Source organism: Acipenser ruthenus, chromosome 56 (assembly GCF_902713425.1).
Source record: "Acipenser ruthenus chromosome 56, fAciRut3.2 maternal haplotype, whole genome shotgun sequence".
NCBI classification, from domain to species: Eukaryota; Metazoa; Chordata; class Actinopteri; order Acipenseriformes; family Acipenseridae; genus Acipenser; species Acipenser ruthenus.
Window position 1 is genome coordinate 2,279,297 of NC_081244.1, and position 25,025 is coordinate 2,304,321.

Genomic DNA, 25,025 nt, shown 5'->3' on the forward strand with positions numbered 1-25,025 from the left:
CACCGGCTAAAAACAGGACTTCCTCACTTCCACAACCGTTCAGAACTGTATCTAAAGTCTGAAAGAAAGCAATCCGTTCTCTGCCCTCATTTGGTGCGTAAATATTAATGAAGACAAGCGAGATTTCACTGACTTTCGCTTGCACTTTAAGTAACCGTCCCTTCACTACCTCAGTGACATCATAAGAAACTGGTTTAAAATCTTTTGAAAAAAGGACTGCCACCCCAGCACTCACCCTAGATTTGTGACTAAAAAAAGTCTCCCCCTTCCAATCCCTGGCCCAGTCTATTTGATTCCTAGAATCGGTGTGTGTCTCTTGCAACAAAATTAATTTCAAATCTTTCTGCCCCAGATACTCAAACAACGCAGATCTCTTTAAATCATCCCTACACCCATTTATATTATAATGACCCAAACTTACGAGAGCTCATGTTAGGGAGAGATAGAAAGACACAAACAAGAAAGAAGGAAAGAAGCCACTTAGAGAAGAAAATTGAAAAAAAACTTTCAACTATTTTAAGCAGTTTTAGACTGCTTATTAAACTTTGCAATTAAGTTCTTTAGATGCCAGCGCTCCTGCTCAGAAAGATGAGAGCCTGAAGCTTTCTGTAGCAAAAAACGTGCCGACAACAAACATTTTGATGTTTGGAAAATGGTCTTCAACGTTGACCCCGCTCCTACCTTTAATAAGTTCTAAAAACGTTTTACTACAGGGGGGCTCCCGAGTGGCGCATCCAGTAAAAGCACTTGCGTAGAGTGCAGGATGAAGTCCAGGCTATTCCCTTGCTGACCGAGGACGGGAGCTCCCTGGGGGCGACGCCCAATTGGCCGAGCGTCGCCCGGGGGAGGGAGGGTTAGGTCGACCAGGGTGTCCTCAGCTCACCGCGCACCAGCGACCCCTGTAGTCTGGCCGGGTACCTGCGGGCTTGCCTGTAAGCTGCCCGAGAGCTGCGTTGTCGTCTGACGCTGTAGCTCTTGGGTGGCTGCATGGAGAGTCTGCAGTGTGAAAAAAAGCGGTCGGCTTTCTATGAAACGTATGTTAGTTAGTGGGTAATACAAAATTCATGTTGTAGTTATTATTATTTTTAAAAAGCTTCAGAACATGTTTTTATTTCCTTAAGTATACATGTTATGTTGTTTTTAGCAATAATGAAACACAATAGTTACAGGTCTGCAGGTGCCCATTTAATTTCTTTAAAAACATCATTTACATTGAGAGTTGAGTTCTGTATACAATATAAAGAGTTTAAAACAATAAAAAAAGAATCACATCCTCATTTCGTTTTACCGTTCTAATTGTACCATGGTAAAGCACTACAGTATAGTACCATGGTAAAGCACTACAGTATAGTACCATGGTAAAGCACTACAGTATAGTACCATGGTAAAGAACTACAGTATAGTACCATGGTAAAGCACTACAGTATAGTACCATGGTAAAGCACTACAGTATAGTACCATGGTAAAGCACAACAGTATAGTACTATGGTAAAGCACCACAGTATAGTACCATGGTACTACAATATTAATGGTGCAGACTCTACAGGGCTGGGCAGTAGCTGGAGGGACTGTGGATGGGGCAGTGGAGATGCTGTTAGTCTCTTAAGTGCAAGTGAGCTGGTAGTACATGGGTGTTGGAACACAGCATTGGTTTATATATTGATGATGACTGCCATGGTTTCACAAATTCTTCTGCATTGGTCCTTTGTGCATGATGCATCATTCCAGATAGGGAAGAGTGGAGATTCCCTGAATAGAAGACCAGAACAATCCTCCCCAGATCGGTCAAGAACCTTCCAGTCATCAGGCTGTCCATCTCCCCAGTTCCTGAACGAGAAGATAGGCAGTGCCAGTCAGTATCTCACAGCATCAGGAGAAGATGACTAAATTGTTTTCTGCTGTATCCTTTCAATCCTCACCAGTGGATTCAGAATGAGATTGAGGCTCTTACTGTATATCGTTATTGAGAGGAGTGCCGTCCACCCACAGCCAGACTCCTTCAGTAACTGTGTCAGTCAGACCAATCTAGTAGTCATTCCCTGTAGCCATGACCTTCTTGAGTAAGAACATCTAAAGAGAAAACAAACTCTTATCAGTTATACTGGAGATCTTGAGAAAAAGAAGAGAAATCTGTCACTATAAACCTGAAACAAAGGAGCATGACTTTAGTATGGCAGCAGCCAGGGGTCAATGTCATGGTCACCCAACACTACTATGAGTTCATTTTTATTTATTTTTATTATTTTGTTTCTCCCAATTTGGAATGTCCCATTATTTATCCCTGTCTGACCGCTGCTGCAGCAACCCCCTCCCCCCCACCTCTGCACAGTGACTCAGCTGGGAGAGGTGAAGACAAGTGAACTCAAGCAAGTGTCCTCCGAAACGTGCTTCAAGCTGTCAAGCTGCCCGTTTTCTTTCACACTGCAAGCCCACAATGAAGCCAACCAGACCTATCGCAATGTCGGAGGACTAACGCAAGGTCTGGAGTCACTGGTGAGCAGTGGTGAGACAGGGATTACCCAGCTGACTTGAGCCCTCCCTGCCCGGGCGGCTCTCTGCAAATTGTTCACCGCCCCCTGGGAGGTCACTGCCACAGCCAGCGATGGCATAGCCCGGATTCTAATGAAAATGAATGTTTAATATTTTCAAACATTTTATTCTGCAGTAAAATCATCACACTAAACAGACGTGTGCAACTCTTTCTGGTAATCTCTCTTGACAGTAACACAGATTTCTAAACTGTGAATCTGATTGCTTTGCTGTACCTGCTCTGTCTGGCTCTCTATAATCACCAGGTCTGCTCCCATTGACTTACAGTTATCACGGCTGGAGATCCAGTTCATACTTTCAGTTGAGATGAAGTAGCACTTTCCATTGAACAGCTCCCAGTTCTTTGGCCAGGGAGGTTTACAAACATGCACTGCACAATGAGAGAGAGAAGCAGTGGTGACAGATCTGAAGAAAACTGTTAAAATATTTATTATAATAATAATAATAATACCATGGAACACAACTCACTCTTTGACTGTGTATCGGTGACAGGGCAGTATTGATCTAATGCCGAGTATTTCTGTTCCCATACTGAACTCTGTGACTCTGTCTCTTTCTTAGCCTTGCACTCAGTGTTGAGTCTGTCGATCTCAGCCTTGCATTCAGATTGCTTTGTGTTGAATCCGTCTTTCTGACCCTGCAGGTCGCTGTAGTTTCTGCTCAAATTCTGGATCTCAGTCTTCAACTGAAAAGCTTAGATCAATTATTTATTTTAGATGATCCAACAACTGAGACAGAAATCTAGAAAACAGTCAGTAAAGTGTGTGTGCCTGTGTGCAATACTTACTGTAGACTGAGAGGAATATAATGGCAGACACTGAGGGAATGCACAGTCCTGCCATGAGCAATGCAGCCCATCTGTATGGAGGAGCTTTAACAGCAGTGGGGTCTGAGGAGAGAGAGGGAGGGAGATTTGAGAGGAGAGGGAGAGAGAGGGAGGGGGGAACGGGGAGGGGGAGAGGGAGAGCATAATAATAATAATAATAATAATAATAATAATAATAATAATAATAATAATAATAGCTGGATGCAATGCCACTCGGGAGCCCCAGCCCGGCTGTTTTAAGGGTCCTAAGATGCAGAATATACCAAGGAGAAGGGTGACCCTGTCGAACCAATCTAGTTTCGATCAGAGCAACTTTATCTAGAATGTTGATCAGGGTAGAATTGAAGGTAAAAACTGCCTCAGAGAAATCTACAGGACAGTTTGATCACTTAAACATCCAGCAAAGCTTGAGTTAAGACAGTTGAAACAAGCTTTATTTTTTTGAGGGGGCTGATAAGAGATAGAACTTAACTTGGAGGTAGGGTGAGGGGAAATAAGGATAAAATCTATAGGAAGCAAAAAAAAATGATCAGACAGCAACATCAGTAACAGATAAACATCTCAAAGGTTCTGTTTTCTGTGTAAATGTTCACGACACCAAACTTAGGAAAAGGAAAATATTATACAGAAAAAGAAAAGAGAAATAGCATTGAAGCAAATTGGAAACTAGTGTCAGGTCAAATAAAAATAGGAGGGTTAGTCTGCATGCTCCAGGCTCCACAATAATATGAGATAGCAAAGTCTGCATCAAAACATTTAGCAGTAGGAAAGTGAACATAAGAAAGTTTACAAACAAGATGTGGCCATTCTGCCTATCTTGCTCGTTTGTAGATTATTGATCCCTGAATCTCATCAAGCTGTTGGCTTCAACAACATTATAAAGCGGGGACATGTTTCTATGTAACCCTCACATTATTTTTACATACAATTCTATAAATTTTTGCACATTATTTTTACATACAATTACCCATTTATGCAGTTGGGTTTTTACTGGAGTAATCTAGGTAAAGTACCTTGCTCAAGAGTACAGCAGCAGTGTCCCCCTCCTGGGATTGAACCCATGACCCTCCGGTCAAGAGTCCAGAGTCCTATCCACTACACCACACTGCTGCCCCATAAGGAAGCTTATAAGGCCCATCTTGCTCATTTGGTTGTTAGTAGCTTATTGATCCCAGAATCTCATCTAGCAGCTTCTTGAAGGATCCCAGGGTGTCGGTTTCAACAACATTATAAAGCGGGGACATGTTTCTATGTGACCCTCTTGGTACTTACGACCCCTGTTGTGCTCCTGCTCTCCTGCCCTGGGGCTGCTTTAATGTTGAGTAGACATCCTCCAAAGGGTTCTGCAGCCCAGTGTGAAAAACTCTCCATCTCCATAGCTAGTGCTCTGTGCGAAGCTCCAGATACAGTGCCTTGCGAAAGTATTCGGCCCCCTTGAACTTTGCGACCTTTTGCCACATTTCAGGCTTCAAACATAAAGATATGAAACTGTAATTTTTTGTGAAGAATCAACAACAAGTGGGACACAATCATGAAGTGGAACGAAATTTATTGGATATTTCAAACTTTTTTAACAAAGAAAAAACTGAAAAATTGGGCGTGCAAAATTATTCAGCCCCTTTACTTTCAGTGCAGCAAACTCTCTCCAGAAGTTCAGTGAGGATCTCTGAATGATCCAATGTTGACCTAAATGACTAATGATGATAAATAGAATCCACCTGTGTGTAATCAAGTCTCCGTATAAATGCACCTGCACTGTGATAGTCTCAGAGGTCCGTTTAAAGCGCAGAGAGCATCATGAAGAACAAGGAACACACCAGGCAGGTCCGAGATACTGTTGTGGACAAGCCACCTGGGAGACACACCAAACATGTGGAAGAAGGTGCTCTGGTCAGATGAAACCAAAATCGAACTTTTTGGCAACAATGCAAAACGTTATGTTTGGCGTAAAAGCAACACAGCTCATCACCCTGAACACACCATCCCCACTGTCAAACATGGTGGTGGCAGCATCATGGTTTGGGCCTGCTTTTCTTCAGCAGGGACAGGGAAGATGGTTAAAATTGATGGGAAGATGGATGGAGCCAAATACAGGACCATTCTGGAAGAAAACCTGATGGAGTCTGCAAAAGACCTGAGACTGGGACGGAGATTTGTCTTCCAACAAGACAATGATCCAAAACATAAAGCAAAATCTACAATGGAATGGTTCACAAATAAACATATCCAGGTGTTAAAATGGCCAAGTCAAAGTCCAGACCTGAATCCAATCGAGAATCTGTGGAAAGAACTGAAAACTGCTGTTCACAAATGCCCTCCATCCAACCTCACTGAGCTCGAGCTGTTTTGCAAGGAGGAATGGGCAAAAATTTCAGTCTCTCGATGTGCAAAACTGATAGAGACATACCCCAAGCGACTTACAGCTGTAATCGCAGCAAAAGGTGGCGCTACAAAGTATTAACTTAAGGGGGCTGAATAATTTTGCACGCCCAATTTTTCAGTTTTTTATTTGTTAAAAAAGTTTGAAATATCCAATAAATTTCGTTCCACTTCATGATTGTGTCCCACTTGTTGTTGATTCTTCACAAAAAATTACAGTTTCATATCTTTATGTTTGAAGCCTGAAATGTGGCAAAAGGTCGCAAAGTTCAAGGGGGCCGAATACTTTCGCAAGGCACTGTATATGACTGAGTGTCACAAAGACGGCCAGAGTGGGTGGCGTCAGACCAGAAGCAGGAAGGAATACAGAGACGGTGGTTGTGATGAGCTGAGTGCAATGGCTGCACTCAGCGTTTATTTAACAAATAAAAGGGTTGTAAACAGCACAAAACAGGACACGGCACTGGTAGCCAAAAGAAACATATAAACAAAACAGACTAAACACTTAACAAACGGTGCACGGAGACAAACAAACACGGTGAGTACAAACAACTATTATATTCACGATCTTACTTTCAATTACTCCTCTCTCTCTCACCCGTTCTCCACTCCCGAACACCTAACCCCGACTGCATGCTACGTGTCTCTATATATACTGTTGTGCTGGGATTCAATTACTAATTAATTATTCACTTGAATCCCAGCACGTGAATTAATTCTGTGCAACCCCGTGCTCACATATTACATTTAACCAGCACGTGAAGTGATTTGTGCTCTCCTCGTGCCTAAATACAAATCTACACTTTTTAAATACACGTGAAACACAGACCCGTTTATATCCCGTGTACCAATCTATACACCAACATTTACACACGCAACATACAACACATAACACAAATGCACACAGGGGCGGGGTGCTTTGCCACATATACCCCCCCTTGTGCGCAGCACACATGGCCTCAACGGCCACCTCCCCCCTTAAAAATCCAGCAGTCCAGGACAAAGTCTCGGGCTGGGAAGGGAGGCTTCAGTGGGCCCATGGCTGGCCATGCTGTCAGCACCCCTGCCGGTAGTGGCACGGCTGACAGCCTGTTGGTCCCGTCCTGCAGCGAAAAAGCTGCGGGGGCAGGTGGTCCCCCGACCTCCCCCTTCTTCGTAGCCGGCAGCTCCCTCCTGTGGGGCTCCGGCCACAAGAACTCCTGCAGCGAAACTGCTGCTGGGGAAAGTGGTCTCCAGACCTCGTCCCCCTTCTTCGTGGCCGGCAGCTCCCCTTTCTGGGGCTCCGGCCACCGTACTCCCTGTGGAGGTACGGGCAGCAGAGGCAGCTCCTGCTCCTCTGCTCCGGGCGGTGGCGGAAGCAGAGGCCGCTCCAGCTCCTCTGCTCCTGGTGGTGGTGGAGGCAGAGGCAGCTCCAGCTCCTCTGCTCCTGGCGGTGGTGGAGGCAGAGGCAGCTCCAGCTCCTCTGCTCCTGGCGGTGGTGGAGGCAGAGGCAGCTCCAGCTCCTCTGCTCCTGGCGGTGGTGGAACCAGCAGGTATTCACCCTCTGCTGGTGGAGGTGGGAGGGGCCAGCAGTCCTCCCACTGCGGTGGAGGTGGAACCAGCAGGTATTCACCCTCTGCTGGTGGAGGTGGCGGAGGTAGAGGCGATGGGGCTGATGCTGGCCACTCAGAGGGAGGCTGTGGTGGTGCTGGCTCCCTCTGCTGTGGCGGCTGGGCATGTGCGCGCCGTGCTGCCTTCAGCAGCATAGCTAGAGGCTGCTGGGGGACACCAGCATCCTGCCCTTCTCCCCCCCAAAAATTTTCAGGGGGTTGAGCCTGTAACCCCTCCCCTTCTGGCTCTTGGGACGGCACCAGCAGGTATTCACCCTCTGCTGGTGGAGGTGGGACCAGCAGGCATTCTCCCTCTGCTGGCAGCTTGGGTCCTAGGGCTGTGGACGCACCGACTTCCCTCTCTTCGGGCTGTGGACGCACCGACTCCTCCCTTTTGGGCTGTGGACGCCCCGACTCCTCCCTGTTGGGCTGTGGACGCACCGACTCCTCCCTGTTGGGCTGTGGACGCACTGACTCCTCCCTGTTGGGCTGTGGACGCACCGACTCCTCCCTTTTGGGCTGTGGACGTTCGGGCTCCCCCCACTCAGGCGTAGGACGTTCGGGCTCCTCCCACTCAGGCGTAGGACGTTCGGGCTCCTCCCACTCAGGCGTAGGACGTTCGGGCTCCTCCCACTCAGGCGTAGGACGTTCGGGCTCCTCCCACTCAGGCGTAGGACGTTCGGGCTCCTCCCACTCAGGCGTAGGACGTTCGGGCTCCTTCCGCTTGGGCTGTGGACGCTCAGGCTCCTCCCATTTGGGCTGTGGACGCTCAGGCTCCTCCCATTTGGGCTGTGGACGCTCAGGCTCCTCCCGCTTGGGCTGTGGAGGCAAAACCAGCAGGCATTCACCCTCTGCTGGTGGAGATGGGGACAGCAGGTACTCACCCTCTGCTGGTGGAGATGGGGACAGCAGGTACTCCTCTGCTGGTGGTCCTGCTACCTGGGCTGCTGTTCCATTTATGGTTGCCTCCAGGTAGCTGAGGACAAACTCCACACCTTCCTCCAAGGTGTTTGGGGTGTGTTCCTCCTGATATGCCTCCCATCTCTCATAGTCCATCATCCACAGAGCCCGGACGACCATGGGCAGAGACTGGGCCTCCAGCCCAGCATTCTCCAGGAACCAGCCCCGCAGTTTGATGGCGTCTTCTGCCATTGCCTCTTTTTTTTTTTTTTTTTTTTTTTTTTTCTAAACAAAACCCCTTCTGGTCTCCGAATGGAGGCGTGGGTTCAAATCCCACTTCTGACACCACGTGTCACAAAGACGGCCAGAGTGGGTGGCGTCAGACCAGAAGCAGGAAGGAATACAGAGACGGTGGTTGTGATGAGCTGAGTGCAATGGCTGCACTCAGCGTTTATTTAACAAATAAAAGGGTTGTAAACAGCACAAAACAGGACACGGCACTGGTAGCCAAAAGAAACATATAAACAAAACGGACTAAACACTTAACAAACGGTGCACGGAGACAAACAAACACGGTGAGTACAAACAACTATTATATTCACGATCTTACTTTCAATTACTCCTCTCTCTCTCACCCGTTCTCCACTCCCGAACACCTAATCCCGACTGCATGCTACGTGTCTCTATATATACTGTTGTGCTGGGATTCAATTACTAATTAATTATTCACTTGAATCCCAGCACGTGAATTAATTCTGTGCAACCCCGTGCTCACATATTACATTTAACCAGCACGTGAAGTGATTTGTGCTCTCCTCGTGCCTAAATACAAATCTACACTTTTTAAATACACGTGAAACACAGACCCGTTTATATCCCGTGTACCAATCTATACACCAACATTTACACACGCAACATACAACACATAACACAAATGCACACAGGGGCGGGGTGCTTTGCCACACTGAGCAATAGAGGATGTCCTGACTTCTATATTAATGCTGCAGGGTAGGCAGAGGCTACAGGAAATGGGGACTCTGTGTGTCACAGAACTGCAGCTGTCTGCCTGTCTGTCCACCTGCCTGCCTGCCTCCCTGTCTGTCTCTCTCCTCAGTGATCTAATCTAACACAAGTGAATCTGCCCAGTCGACCCCCTTTCCCTGTCTCTCATGGTACGAGATTCATTTCAATGAGTTCAAATAGATTCCTCACTAAAATACTGTGAAGGGCCACATAAGTAACTCTACGGTCGTTAGCGGGGGCCACATATACAGTAAATATTATAACCCACTAATCCCCAAACATTAAAAACAACTCCATACGCTGGAACTACACAAACAAGTGAACTTGTTCTGATTTCTATAACGTGGATACTTCAGTCGAAAGCTATGTGTGTGCAGCACCCTCCTCACTTTCATCCAGTGCTTGTTTTGTTTTACTTGTTTGTTTCCCAATTAAACACATTTTCTACAGGCAGCAGCGTCCTCATTTCAAACTCTAGCAGAAGTGTCCGCTCAATACTGTCTGTGACGTGTGAACTGACGCAACTCTGCCGAGTCACAACCAATAAGAAAAGTATACAGGGTTCAATGTCAGCTTTGCTCAGGGAGTGTAGGGGTTAAACAGAGGCAGCTGGAGGGCCACTCCTTGAATCTCTGATGGACACTTTTGGCCCTGTGGGAACACATAGATAGATGAAAACATTTGACAACAAACAGAAAGTCTCAGTCACATGTATATTGCAAACACTCACAGAGCAAAATAAGAAAGATAAACACAACAAATCTCAAACACAAAATAAACAATTCTGGTCAGGCTGGGCAGTAGCCTTCACTGATCCAGTATTTCTTTTAAGTTTCGTTTCTCTCTCACTCCTCTCGCTTTCTCCGCTCTCACTCCTAACACTCACCCGGAGTGCAGAGAGCTGCAGGCTTTTATGTCGTGGCCGAGGGGTTTAACTGGCTAGTAATTATTCTATTACCCCTCGGCCACAATCTGCATGAGTTTATTAATTACTGTGGCTGGGGCTTCCCAAATAAATAAATCGTAATACAAAACAATACATTTTACAGGGGCGGAGGGGAAGACCCTGTTCTAAAAATAAAACAAACAAATCAATGTACAGGGCACCTCGCCCTGTTACATATCCCCCTCCTTGTGCGAAGCACACCTGGTCCAACGGCCACCTCCCCCCTCAGTCCCAATGTCCCACTTCACAGTTCCGGAACAGGGGCAGAAATGGGCCAAGGGGGGCGGCCACGGTGGTAGGTCCTCCTCCCACCCCAACAGCTGTAGTGGCCAGGCTGACCGCACACAGGCCAGCTTCTCCAGCCAATTAAATCTTGGCAGCCACCCATCTGCCCATGGGGGTGGTCTCCTGACCTCCCCCGCCTTCTCTGTGGCCAGCAGTTCCCTCTTCTGGGTCGCCGGCCACACGATCTCCTGCCGTGAAAGTGCGGCTGGTGGAGATGGTCTCCTGTCCTCCCCCCTTCTTCGTGGCTGGCAGATCCCCTCCATGAGATTCCAGCCACAATATTTCCTGCTGCATGGCAGGACTGGTAACGACCCCAGGCGAAGCAGGACCCTCAGCAACCCCAGGCAAAGCAGGACCCTTGGCAACCCCAGGCGAAGCAGGACCCTTGGCAACCCCAGGTGAAGCAGAGCCGGCAACCCCAGGCGATGGCAGCAGCGTACCCTCTGGAGGCATTGCGAGCAGCGGACCCTTGGGAGGCAACGGCAGCAGCGGACCCTCTGGAGGCAAACTCGGGAGGGGAGGCCCTGGCCATGGAGGTGGAAGCGGGAGCTCCACTTCTCCCTCGTACCCTGTAACTGGTGGCTCCACAGGTGATGCAGAGCAACAGGCAGCCCCAGGCGATGCGGAGCAACAGACAGCCCCAGGCGATGCGGAGCAGCAGACAGCCCCAGGCGATGCGGAGCAGCAGACAGCCCCAGGCGATGCGGAGCAGCAGACAGCCCCAGGCGATGCAGAGCAGCAGGCAGCCCCAGGCGAGGCAGAGCAGCAGGCAGCCCCAGGCGATGTGGAGCAACAGGCAACCCACATCAGGCGATCCAAACGTGGCATCCCTGAGCAGAGCGGGCGTGGCATCCCTGAGCGGTGCAAGGCAGGCATCCTTGGGTGATGGCGAACTGGCATCCCTGGGTGATGGCAAACTGGCATCCCCAGGCGATGCACGACAGAGCAGCTGCGGACCGCCAGCATTTTGCCCCGGTCCGTCCTGTCCTGAAGAGAGAGGCAGCTCCTGCTCCTCTCTCTCGGGTGGTGGTGGTGGGACCAGCAGTCACTCTTCCCCTGCTGGTGGAGGTGGGAGAGACAAGCAGTCCTCCCACGGTGGTAGAGGTGGAACCAGCATGTACACTCCCTCTGCTGGTGGAGGTGGGAATGGCTAGTCGTCCTCCCACAATGGTGGAGGCGGAACCAGCAGGTACTCTCTCTCTGCTGGCGGAGGTGGGAGCGACACACAGTCCTCCCATGGAGGTAGAGGAGGAATCAGCAGGTATTTTCCCTCTGCTGGTGGGTACCTGTGCTGTGGACGTTTGTCCTTCCCCCTCTTGGGTTTTGGACACACTGACTTCCCCCTCTTGGGCTGTGGACGCACCGACTCTCCCATCTTGGGCTGTGGACGCAATGACTCCCCCCTCTTGGGCTGTGGACACACCGACTCCCCCTCTTGGGCTGTGGACGTTTGGGTTCCTCGCACTCAGGTGCAGGATGTTCGGGCTCCTCCCACTCAGGCGCAGGATGTTCGGGCTCATCCCTCTTGGGCTGTGGACTCCCGGACTTCTCCCACTCCAGGTTCGTGTCCCATCTTTGCCTCCTTCTCCTCACCTTCCTCTCTCTCTTGGCCTGTGGAGGTGATGAGGTCTGCTGCTCCAGCAGCTAAAACCACCCAGACGCACAGGACACCCTCCCCATTGAGTAGGCTTCCCAGAAGCAGGGGTCTTCATAGGGGCAGTCCTCCTGGTCATGCCCAAACTCCCTGCAGATAACACACAGGGGAGCCCCTTCAGCCCTACACTGCTCCTGTTCCGTGTCCCAGTATGGGGGTCCCAGTTGGTTGGGGTCCCATGACCACCATCTCATCTTCCTCCCATCCTCTTTCTTCTCATTCTCATTCTCCTTCCTCACTACACACGTAATTAAAAAAAAACTTACAAAAATAGCAAAAAAACTAAAAAAAACACAAAAACTGCAGTATTCTCTTCTGCCTGCGTCCAGGAGGCACTGCGATCCCACGCAGGACACCACGTGTGACAGGGTGGACGAGTGGTGACGTCAGGTCAGAAGCAGGAACCGAAAACACTGACACCAGTACTGCAGTTCAAAAAGACGCTGAGCGCCGTTTATTTAAATACAAAAATAAAATAAAAAGTTCAAACAAAACAGCATATTTAAAACATACACAAATAAGTATGGTGGTTGGTTCTGAATCAAACATATTGATCCCCTCACTGAAGAAAATGGCCCCTTAAAACTTTGAGAGGGGGCCACATTGACCCTCAGTCTTTAAGTCCTGGAGCAAACACTGGGTACTCCAGGACCAGGGTTGAGAACCAGTGCTGTAATTAATAATGCATCTTGTTTCAATTAAGTAATTGAGAAAAAGGCTTTTTATATTAACACAGTGCATCTATTTCAATGTGAGCATTGGTAGAAATATTAGCTGTCTCTAACTGAGCCCTGTTTTCTTCCCTGCGCTCCAGGGGAGATGCAGAGCTTGGGATTGGCAAGTGAAGCTGGAGCCCCGCAGAGGAGCAGCAGTGTCAGGATCCAGAGCTCAAGAGGAGCCACAGCAGAGAACAGGACACCAGCAGTGAGTCCGTGAGGCTGGAACTGTCTTTGAGAGACACAGAACAGAGTGCTTGAAGCACGTTTCAGAGGACGCTTGCTTGAGTGTGCTTGTCTGTCTTTGCCTCTCCCAGTCGAGTCACTGCAGGGGGGTTGCAGCAGCAGCAGTGGTGAGACAGGGTCTTAAAAAAAAACAATTGTCCATTCCAAATTGGGGAGAAAACAGGGTTATGAAGTCCTGAATAGATTGTTGATCTTCACCGTGTTTCTTCTTCTTGTTTCTTGGTGCAGCGTCTAGAGATTTTTCCCCCTCAGAGGAGATCAGAATCGTACTGCTGGGTAAAACAGGAGCTGTTAAAAGCGCAGCTGGAAACACTATCCTAGGGAAGGGAAGAGTTAATCTCAGCCTTCAGCCCTTAACACAGAAGAGCAAAAAGAGAAAAGGAAGAATCGCAGAGATTCCAGTCACTGTGTTTGACACGTCAGGCTTCTTTGAACCCACCAAAGCATTTTCCGACGCTATTAAACGTCAAATCATAAAATGCATTTATTTGTCTTCCCCTGGTCCCCATGTTTTTCACTTGGTGTTGCAGATTCACAGAGGAGGAAAAGCAAATGGTCAAAAGAATCCAACAGGTTTTTGGTGAGGGAGCTTTAAGTTATACCATGGTGGTCTTTACACAAGGCGAGAAACTCAAAGGGAGGGAAATTGAAGATTTCATCTCAAAAGCCGGCAAAGCTCTAAAACAGCTAATGAAAACGAGCTGGGAGAGTTATCATGTCTTTAACAACGAGGACATGAGCAATTGTAGACAAGTGATGGAGCTGCTGGATAAAATTGAGAAGATGGTTGAAAAGAATGATATGGCTCTGAAATTGTAACCAGCCCATACAATTTTTTTAATTTTGTATTTTGTTTGGATTCGCCAATTATTTGACCCCTGTTTTTCTCCCCAATTTGGAATGGCCCAATTGTTTTTAAGACCCTCTGTCTCACTGCTGCTGCAACCCCCCCGCAGTGACTCGGCTGGGAGAGGCGAAGACAGACAAGCGCACTCAAGCTTTAGTCCTTCGAAACGTGCACTAGTAGCACAATTCCAAATTAAAAAAATAGTAATAATAACTAAATATCAAACGGGTGGTGCAGTGGTTAGTGCTACTGCCTGCCTGCCTCACACAGCTCCAGGGCTCTGGGTTCGATTCCCTGTCTTGGGGGTCTGTCTGTCTGTGTGGAGTTTGCACGTTCTCCCCAACGTGTTCGCGTGGGTGTTAGTTGCCCTGGGATGGACTGGCGTCCCTATCAGGTATGTAGTCCCGCCTTGCACCATGTGCGTGTCTGCTCCGGCTCGTCACCACGACCCTCTATAGAATATTTATTTCCTTTGTAAATATCTATGTGTAATATTTCCCTGTATATTTTGCATTACCTTGTCGTGCCAATAAAGATCATTTTTAATTTGAATTAGGTTTCTAAAGTTGTAGTATTTATTCACACTCATCTAGAAAAGTTACTGGATTGGGGCTCTCGGGGACCAGGGTAGGAGACACACTGTATTAGATATGATAGGGGGGGCTCTCCAGGACCAGGGTTGGAGACACACTATATTAGATAGGATAGGGGGGGCTCTCCAGGACCAGGGTTGGAGACACACTGTATTAGATAGGATGGGGGGGCTCTCGTGGACCAGGGTTTGAGACACACTGTATTAGATAGGATAGGGGGGCTCTCCAGGACCAGGGATGGAGACACACTGTATTAAATAGGAGGCAGTGTGGTCCAGTGGTTAAAGTCCAGAAGGTCATCGGTTCATATCCCACCTCTGCCACTGAATGACTCACTGTGTGTGACCCTGAGCAAGTCACTTCACCTCCTTGTGCTCCGTCCCATGGATGAGATGTTAAATCAATGTCCTATTGGAACCACTACTCCACACTGCTACCCCTATATACCCTCCCCCATGACCCCTAGGTTAACGGGTCATCAAGTTTGGGTACTGTAGTTCCGCCCTTTTTCTAGATGACAGACTTTCACCTAACCCAAGGAATAAATTGTCATGCAATTTAGTTAAGGGTACTCTGTTCCTTTTACACAGCATCCTCACAGGTCGGGAGGGAGATCTAACACCAAGAATCATTCGATCTCTGTCACATATCCCACCGCTCAGAGTGGAGCTGAAGGAACACTCGGCTAAATCTACCTTTCCCATTACTCCAGCCCCCTCCCGGGAAAAAATAATCCGCATTTTGGTGGTCTTTCCCTGCACGGTGTACCATCATCCTCTATATTGCCTGGGGCTATAAATAAGGCCTCCCTTGCCTGTCAGGGCTTTAATAAATGTATATGATAAATTTATTTTTCATTACGGCGATCGGGCTGTCTAATTTCGTAATTCACTTTTCCTCTAGCCTGAATCACTTCATATGGCCCCTGCCATTTAGTACATAGTTTTGATTCTGAGGAGGGAAGCAGCAGCATTACCTTGTCTCAAGGTTGAAAGGTTTGAATTAATGCATTTTTATTGTAATGCAGCTGTTGCCGGTGCTGAGCCGATTTGAGATCCTCCTGGGCCAAACGACTGACCAAATCTAGACAATTTAAAAGTAGGAGCAAATGCTACACTTCATTATTAGAGAAATCCTTTGTGCTCCTCCCACCCCTCTCTCAACAGATCGAGGATACCGCTCCCCCTTTGAGCCGTACAAGAGCCCAATGTTTCTGCTCCTGATTCACAAATCATCTCAGCATCTGCTTCAAAGTCTGATTAAAACGTTCCAACAAATCATCTGTCTGTGGATGATAAACATGTCCTGATGGAACGTATATGTGCGTATACCCGGAGTCAGAGGGTAGCAAAGGGCCGAATATGTCCATTGCGATGTGTTCAAAAGGAGTGGAAATAATCAGCAGTGGAACCAAAGGGGCAGGGCACACTCGACCCGGAGCTACTCGCTGGCAGTCTGGGCATGTGGCTACATATTTCAACCCATCATTATGAAGTCTTACCCAATAAAATCGAGCCAATATCTGCTCCCTTGTCTTGTCAGCTCCAAGGTGCCCCGCAAAAGGGATATCATGCGCCAGCCTCATGACCTCCAGCCGACATGACGGGGGAACCAATAATTGTGTTACAGGCTGCCCTGTGCCCGTGGCAAGGTTTACCCTATACAGTAATTGCCCCTTGATAATGAAATGTGGAAATACTAGCGCCCCACCGCCTTCAACATCCTTACCTTAAATAGACTGGACCTGTCCCCAAGTGTGCACTAATGAGGGGTCGTTATTTTGGCCCCACACTATGTTCGTGCTTGAGTGCCACATGTCCGGTATATTGAGAGGGGCGGGAGTAACATCTGCCCTTGATGGCCCAGTAACCTTGCCCTCTTGGTCACACTGCGTTCCGACACCCTTTGACTGGCGTTTGTTACCATGGTAGAAGGCTCCCACCAAACCCCAGCCTTGTCTCATTAATGCTCCCTCCCATTTCTGTAGCTGTCTCTCTTTGTTTTTCTCAGACAGAACAGAGGGGGAAACATTTCAGTTTGAAAGGGAAAAACATTACCAATCATTTCCCTTTCGTCTTTGTCTGCCACGTGGGTGTGGTAGCCTTTCCGCGACCACAACTACTAGGTGATGTTTTATCGGATGGACCGATAAGTATACTTTGACTGTAACGTATGTTGCCGGGTCTCCATGGATACAGGAGATAGCCACCTGACCTTGTGGCTGCCACAACACACTGCCCAAAAGAAATATTCTAATTAAGGTCTGACCATTCCCTGTGTCCACTAATGCATGAGTTTTCACATTTCCCAAAATTATAATACAAGGCCCCTCCTGACCATTTTCCCCTCGCTTACCTGCCAGATTACATGCTGCCACATCACACTCCATTGCAGATGGGCATGACTTAAACAAAAAGGGAACCAATCTACTTGGAGAAAGGATCCTTCAGAAGGTCCAGAAGCATTTAAACTAGAAAGGAAGGGGGGAGAAAACAAAAAACCAGAAGGGAGACCACATCAAAACAAGGGCAACAACTCAGGTAAGACAACTATTAAATGCATTTATCTTAATGCTAGAAGTCTCAGAAACAAAATGTTAGAACTTGAAGCTACTGCACTAACAAGTAATTACGAAGTGATAGGTGTTACAGAAACTTGGTTGTCTGAGAGTGATGGAGACGAATATAATACTAGTGGGTACACACTGTATAGGAAAGACAGGCAGGACAGAAGAGGCAGAGGGGTAGCGCTATGCATAAGAAATAGTCGTGAAGGCCAGGTGATAAATCAGGACAAAGAAAACAACGCCAAATCAATATGGGTCCGAATAATGGACAAAAATTCAAAGGGCATAATAATAGGAGCATGCTATAGACCACCTGTCACAAGGCTGGCTGAGTGGTGACACGTCAGACCCAGAAGAAACACACAGACAGACGGTGGTGATGAGTAATTCTGAGTGCAATGGTGGCACTCAGCGTTTATTAAACGAAATAAAAGGTTTAAACAGACAGAACACAAAACAGGACACGGCACTTACGCCAAAATAAATATATAAACAAAACGCACTAACACACAAAACAAGCGGAAGAACGTTTAAACAAGTACCGTGCTGGCACTTCCAGCACGCTGTAGCAATTGTTATTTCTAACCTCTTATCTCCTCTCTCTCTCTCTCCCGTTCTCCACTCACGAACACCCAACCCCGAGTGAGTGAAATGTGCATCTATATATACTGTTGTGCTGGGATTCAATTACTAATTAATTATTCACTTGAATCCCAGCACGTGAATTAATAACGTGCAAACTCGTGCTCACATATTAAATACTTTAAATGCACGTGAAGTGATGTGCAATCCTGTGCCTAAATACATTTATACATTTTTAAATAACTCGTGCTGCACACACCCATTTATATCCCGTGCAGCCATCTCTATACACCAACATTAACACACGCACGCAACATACAACACAGAAACGCACACAAGGGCAGGGCACATTGCCACACCACCAAATTCAGACGCCTAGCAAAATAATTTGTTATACAATGACATTAGAAATGTATGTAGAAAAGGAGAAGCCAAACTAATGGGGGATTTCAACTTCCCACATATAAAATGGGAAAACCCGGTGGGGAGCACGACGGATGAAATTGAAATGGTGGAAATGACAAATGACTGCTTCCTAATCCAATTTGTCAAGGCACTGACTAGAGGGGAGGCATGCCTTGATTTAGTCTTTTCAAAAAACGAATAACTAAAACAGTGGTCAGGTTTGCAAACTATGAAGGTATGAAACAGAGACTAACAGAAGTAGATTGGAGTAAAATAGAGAAAACATTCACAGAAAAAGGATGGCTGTTTTTAAAAAATGTAGTACTAGAGGCGCAAAACAATTACATCCCAAAAGTAGACAAATCTAAATCTAAAACAAAATGGCCAAAATGGTTTAATAGATCAATTAAAAAAAAATATTCAGCGAAAAAAGGCACTTTACTAAACATTTAAAAAGGACCAAAAACAACGTACACAGAAAGAGTACTTGGAACTGCAAACACAAGTCAAAAAGGAAGTTAGAATGGCCAAGAGAGAGATAGAAATCAATATTTCTAAGGGGGCTAAAACCAATTCCAAAATGTTTTTCCAATATTATAACAGCAAGAGAACATTCAAAGAGGAGGTTAAATGTGTAAGAGACAAAAATGGCAAAAACATAGATGAAGAAAAAAAAATAGCAAATAAACTTTTCACAGGTTTTTACAAAGGTGGACACAGACAACATGCCCCACATGTCGACCTGTTCCTATCCAGTTTTAAATAACTTTAGCATAACAGAGGCAGAAGTGTTAAAGTACTCAAAGAAAAGAAAAAAAGTTTTTTACAAACCGCTAACCAAGATCATGCAACAGTCTCTTGATACAGGGGTTGTAACGACAGACTGGAAAATAGCAAACGTAATACCGATCCACAAAAAGGGAGACAAAACCGAACCAGGTAACTACAGACCAATAAGCCTGACTTCTATTATATGTAAACTTATGGAAACTATAATAAGATCCAAAATGGAAATTACCTATATGGTAACAATATCCTGGGAGACAGTCAGCATGGTTTTAGGAAAGGGAAATCGTGTCTAACTAACCTGCTTGATTTTTTTGAGGATGCAACATCGACAATAGATAATTGCAAAGCATATGACATGGTTTATTTAGATTTCCAGAAAGCTTTTGACAAAGTCCCGCATAAAAGATTAATTCTTAAACTGAATGCAGTAGGGATTCAAGGAAATGCATGCACATGGATTAGGGAGTGGTTAACATGTAGAAAACAGAAAGTACTGATTAGAGGAGAAACCTCAAAATGGAGCGAGGTAACCAGTGGTGTACCACAGGGATCAGTATTGGGTCCTCTGCTATTCCTAATCTACATTAATGATTTAGATTCTGGTATAGTGAGCAAACTTGTTAAATTTGCACACGACACAAAATAGGAGTGGCAAACACTGTTTCAGCAGCAAAAGTCATTCAAAATGATCTCGACAGCATTCAGAACTGGGCAGACACATGGCAAATGAAATTTAATAGAGAAAAGTGTAAAGTATTGCACGCAGGCAATTGGGATGTGCATTATAAATATCATATGGGAGATACTGAAATTGAAGAAGGAATCTATGAAAAAGACCTAGGAGTTTATGTTGACTCAGAAATGTCTTCATCTAGACAATGTAGCAAAGCTATAAAAAAGGCCAACAAGATGCTCGGCTATATTGTGAAAAGTGTTGAATTTAAAACAAGGGAAGTAATGTTAAAACTTTACAATGCATTAGTAAGACCTCATCTAGAATATTGTGTTCAGTTCTGGTCACCTTGTTACAAAAATTATATTGCTGCTCTAGATAGAGTTCAACGAAGAGCAACCAGAATTATCCCGGATTTAAAAGGCATGACGTATGCAGACAGGCTAAAAGAATTTAATCTATTCAGTCTTGAACAAAGAAGACTATGCAGTGATCTGATTCAAGCATTCAGAATTCTAAAAGGTATTGACAATGTCGACCCAGGGGACATCTTTGACCTGAAAAAAGAAAGAAGGACCAGGGGTTACAAATGGAGATTAGATATAGGGACATTCAGAACAGAAAATAGGAGGCACTTTTTTACACAGAGAATTGTGAGGGTCTGGAACCAACTCCCCAGTAATGTTGTTGAAGCTGACAATCTGGGATCCTTCAAGAAGCTGCTTGATGAGATTCTGGGATCAATAAGCTTCTAACAACCAAACGAGCAAGATGGGCCGAATGGCCTCCTCTTGTTTGTAAACTTTCTTATGTTCTTATGTTCTTATGAACGTGTCCTATTGCTGTGCGGGGATTCCCGGGCTTGGCCCTGCTCTCGCTCTCATGGTCCACGTCGGGAAAGGCGGACTGCAGAGCACAGCCTTGACTAGCTGGATCAGGCAGCAGCCGGGTATAAAAGGGAGTCTCAATAGACTGGACAGGACTGTGACAAAAGTGTGGACAGTGTCTGAGTTGTACCTACGATTACGAATATTTTTTTGTTGTTTTGGCTTGGATTCCAGTCCCACAGGAATCCCCTGTTTCTTTAGTTCTCAATAAACAGAACCTTTTGAGAATTAATACCGTTTCCCTGAAAACAGGAAACCTTTTTTTTTTTTTTACCTGAAAAGTGCACCGCCGTTGCTTGATGTTTTCCTTCATCCTTCTGTTTGTCAGGGGGAGCTGTGTGATTGTTTTCATTGTATTTCATCATCTGCTTCTGGAAATGATGACTAGATGACCTGACTTCCTTTGACTGCCTGTTTTTCATTTGAAATTGGATTGCAGACAGACAGCAGCGGTCAATGTACACATGAAGCAAACTGTAAATGTTGCAAGATCCCAAAATTATATCCAAACGATTATTATTTTATTTTGTATTTTTTGTCTGCAATGTGTAAACAAAACAATTGGCCAAGATCGTAATTTTGCTAATGCAGCATAAAGAAAATACTGCTGCATAAAATAAGGATTACCTTTCTACCACAAAATATCCTCTGAAACGTGCTCCTGCCAAGCCATCATTTTTCGCACTGCAGATCCACAGCGATGCCAATAGACCTATAGTGCCGGAGGACAACACAGATCTGGTGGCTCCACTGCAGAACCACAGGCGCCCTGTCGGCCACAGGGGTCGCTGATGCGCGGTGAGCCGTTGATTCCCCTGCCGACCCCTAAGCCCTCCCGGCCCGTGCAGCGCTCAGCCAATTGTGCGCCGCCCTCGAGGAACTCCCGGTCACGGTCGGTTGTGACATAGCCTGGATTCGAACCTGCGATCTCCAGGCTGTAGAGCACATCCTGCACGCCGCGTGGAGCGCCTTTACTGGATGATCCACCTGGGAGCCGGCATGTTTATTTTAAGTTAAAGCTGGGAAAATATAAATCAAATTGTTTTTACATGTCAAAATGTAGGCTACCCCGAGTTTTGTTTTATTAGCTATTACTGACATAAGCAAATATTTGTGGAATGATTTTACTAGCCTACTGTATATTTTAGTTTTCTTAAAAAAAATAAAAAGATTTTTATAAAACTTACTTTTTATAATAACTAGGAACACATAAAAGCACCTTTACGTGCTTAATGCATGTATGCATTCCTTAAGAAAAAACATGTTTTAACATATATGCTACTGTACAGTTTATTTATTCTGGGCTATTGCCTTACACGAAAGTGTTTACTAGAAGTTAGTTTGATCTTTTTTGTTATTTGTTAGTTTTAGCACGAGACCTCGACCCTGCTATTAATCTATAGTCAAAGCAGTTTCTAACTAGGTATTGCCCTCTAGCGGTCAGAAAGACGTTTAACAAGCCACCTGTAACTGGGTAAATGTATGTAAAAAATAATGTGATATCTTGTAACAATTGCGTGTCACCCTGGATAAGGGCGTCTGCTAAGAAATAAAATAAGAATTGAGCCACTGATTCTATTTCACCTGCTTTGGCGTTTGAACATGAGAGCAAGCAGTGACATTTATCCGTCACCCCTGATCCTGCTTTAGCTTGCTTTATCTTGTTTTTGACTAGTTTAACTTTCAATTTGTCAGTTTCTCATTGTACATGGCTCTCACCTGCTCATTTTACCCGAGGACGGGAGCTTCCAGGGGGCGGCGCTCAATTGGCCGCGCGCCGTCCAGGGGACGGAGGGTTAGGTCGGCCAGGGTGTCCTCGGCTCACCGCGCACCAGTGACCCCTGTAGTCTGGCCGGGCGCCTGCGGACTTGCCAGTAAGCTGCCCGAGAGCTGCGTTGTCCTCCGACGCTGTAGCTCTTGGGTGGCTGCATGGTGAGTCCACAGTGTGGAAAAAAGCGGTCGGCTGACGGCACAAGCTTCGGAGGACAGCGTGTGTTCATCTTCGCCCTCCCGAGTCAGCGCAGGGGTGGTAGCGGTGAGCTGAGCATAAAAATAATTGGTCATTTCAAATTGTGAAGAAAATAATTGGCAACAACTAAATTATTAAATAAAATAAAATAAAAAAATAAAAGGTATAGCAGTGTATAGAGGTAGAACTCTCACAAAAACAGCAGCTGCCAAATTTGCAAAGATAACAGAGGAGAGGTACAGTGGCTCATGAATTAGGAAAAGTACGTGACCCTCCGATGGAGCTGGCTTTACCACCAACTCTTTTTTAAAAAAATTAAACTCTGTTTTAAATGCCCTTTTAAATAAAGTGGCACAGATATTTATACATTACAAAGATGTCAAATCTATCCACACACCATTTCAACTGACCCTTATAATTGGGTCCGTTGTAGTAACATCTGACTGTACATTTAAAGAAATGTTTTTGTATCTGCTTCTATAATAGAATAACTATGCTAAGTGAAACATAGCTTAATAAAGTTGTCTGTGTCAAAGGACTATCAAACTAACTGAAATAGTTTGAGAGAGGTAGAAGGGAATGTCACTAGTCCCTTCTGCAGTTAGGGCACTGCTGACTTGTGTTTGTGTGCGGTGTTGGGAGGAACAGGGGCAGCAGCAGCAGTGTGGAGTAGTGGTTAGGGCTCTGGACTCTTGACCGGAGGGTCGTGGGTTCAGTCCCAGGTGGAGGACACTGCTGCTGTACCAGTAAGGTATTTACCTAGATTGCTCCAGTAAAAACCCAGCTGTATAAATGGGTAATTGTATGTAAATATATATATATATATATATATATATATATATATATATATATATATATATATTGTGAGCCATCTCACAGGCCAACCCGCAGGGGGTGCATATGGTGGGCCGGAGAGAGGCTGACCGGACCCAGCAAACAGCACAGGAGGGATCACTGGCAGCTCTGGAACCAGCCTGCAATGATCAGGAGGAGATAAGTGGGCTATGGGCTACAGGTGCTCATATTTAGGGACGTTAATTAAAATGAATAGATTAGTGATTGCCTCAATTGGCCAGCACCTGTAGCCGATGCAGTTAACAAGCATCTCCTCCAGCCCAGTGATATAAAAAGGCTGAGCAGTCACTAGACAGGGGATCGTGACTGAGGAGAGAAGGACTGAGCCGTGTTGGAACTTGTTGTTTTGAAAATAGTTTTTTTTTTTAAACTACTCCTGTGCAAGATATAGGTTTGTTTTTTTTGTTTGTTTCCCGTTTTTGATGCCCTTCAAGACCCAAAATAAAAGCACACGGATCCACCAAACCTGTGTTCGCCTGTGATTAATTCCACATTAAAAAGTGGTGCCTGCATTCAGCAAGCCTACAAGTGGTACCAGAAGTGGGGCCCCTCTGACGGCAACAGCTAAACTTATTGTGTGGATATGGAGGTGGACAAGCTGATACGGTGGATGCAAGAGCAGGAGGGGAAACGAGAAGCCAGAGAGGTGCAGAGACAGGAACAACTGGCTCAGTTTTTCGGCACACTGGTGACTAAGATGATGGCACCAGGGAGTACGGAGGCCACGGTGGCCAGGATGTTTGCAGTCCAGCCCAAGCTCCTGAAAATGACGACTGAAGATGACCCTGAAGCGTTTTTAGTAACGTTTGAAAGAATGGCGGAGGCAGCAGCTTGGCCAAAAGAGCTGTGGGCATTGAAACTGGCCCCATGTCTCTCCGGAGAAGCTCAAGCCGCTTACAGAGCACTGGACACGGCAGACGCGCAAGATTACCAGAAAGTAAAAACCGCTATCCTGCAACGCTTGGGCATCACAGAGGAAAGCTATAGACTGCGCTTCAGGGGATATACCATCCCCTTGGGGACTAAACCCCGTGTGGCAGCTCAAACCCTCCGCCACTTCTGCAAACGGTGGCTGAAAACAGAGAGCAGGAATGTTGAGCAAATCACAGACTGTCTGGTGGTCGAGCAGCTGTTACAAGTAATACCAGCTGGAGTGGCAGCCTGGGTCCGAAGAAATCAACCACAGAGCTTGGAGGAAGCTGTTTGCCTGGCAGAGGCCTACCAGGATGCTGAAGCGGCTGCAGCCCCATCGGAAGGAAGCTCAGGAAAGAGGACAAATACATCTCCTAAGGACATACAAAAAAAGGTAAACCCCAAAGAGGGTAACCGGAAACCCCCTTTATGGGTTCCACGGTTAGCTCCTCGGTGGGTAACAGAAAAAACTAGCCCACCAGAGGAATTCTGGCGGGACAAACCACGGACATCCCCAGGCCCCATCATTTGTTTCAGGTGCGGAGAACCCGGGCACATCGCGAGGCAATGTCAGCAGGAGGAGATTGAACGTATGGAAGTCGGGGTGGCGCGCAGCATTGCGTATGGTCATGCCGGCCCGGTGAGTGCAGATCCCTTTGTCATACCAGTGAGGGTTGAGGGTCAGGAAACCATCGCTCTGATAGATTCAGGTAGCACAGAGACTCTGGTTAGCCGGGATCTCGTACCAGGAAGCAAATACAAAAAGGGGCAAGCAGACATAAATTTACTGTGTGTACATGGTGATATAAAAACCTATCCCACTGTAATAATCA

General features: G+C 46.4%; 1 protein-coding gene across 1 annotated transcript; it reads right to left on the reverse strand.

Moving 5' to 3' along the window:
- Positions 1 to 1,190: 1,190 nt before the first annotated feature.
- LOC131724750 (killer cell lectin-like receptor subfamily E member 1) lies at positions 1,191 to 21,621 on the reverse strand. Its single transcript, XM_059017482.1, has 5 exons — positions 20,731 to 21,621; positions 3,338 to 3,439; positions 2,766 to 2,920; positions 1,952 to 2,070; positions 1,191 to 1,827 (listed from the first exon to the last, which is right to left on the reverse strand). Exons 1-4 carry the CDS (start codon positions 20,876 to 20,878, stop codon positions 2,026 to 2,028), a joined length of 450 nt encoding a protein of 149 aa, XP_058873465.1. The 5' UTR covers positions 20,879 to 21,621; the 3' UTR covers positions 1,191 to 1,827; positions 1,952 to 2,025.
- Between the last annotated feature and the right edge of the window lie 3,404 nt (positions 21,622 to 25,025).

Excerpts from the sequence above, each read along its gene's own strand:
- LOC131724750 (XM_059017482.1), bottom strand. The coding sequence starts at position 20,878 with ATGAAAAACAGGCAGTCAAAGGAAGTCAGGTCATCTAGTCATCATTTC. Across the intron at positions 3,440-20,730 it reads AACGGCGGTGCACTTTTCAG|ACCCCACTGCTGTTAAAGCT; the intron begins GTAAAAAAAAAA and ends CTCTCTCCTCAG. Across the intron at positions 2,921-3,337 it reads TATATTCCTCTCAGTCTACA|TGCATGTTTGTAAACCTCCC; the intron begins GTAAGTATTGCA and ends CTCATTGTGCAG.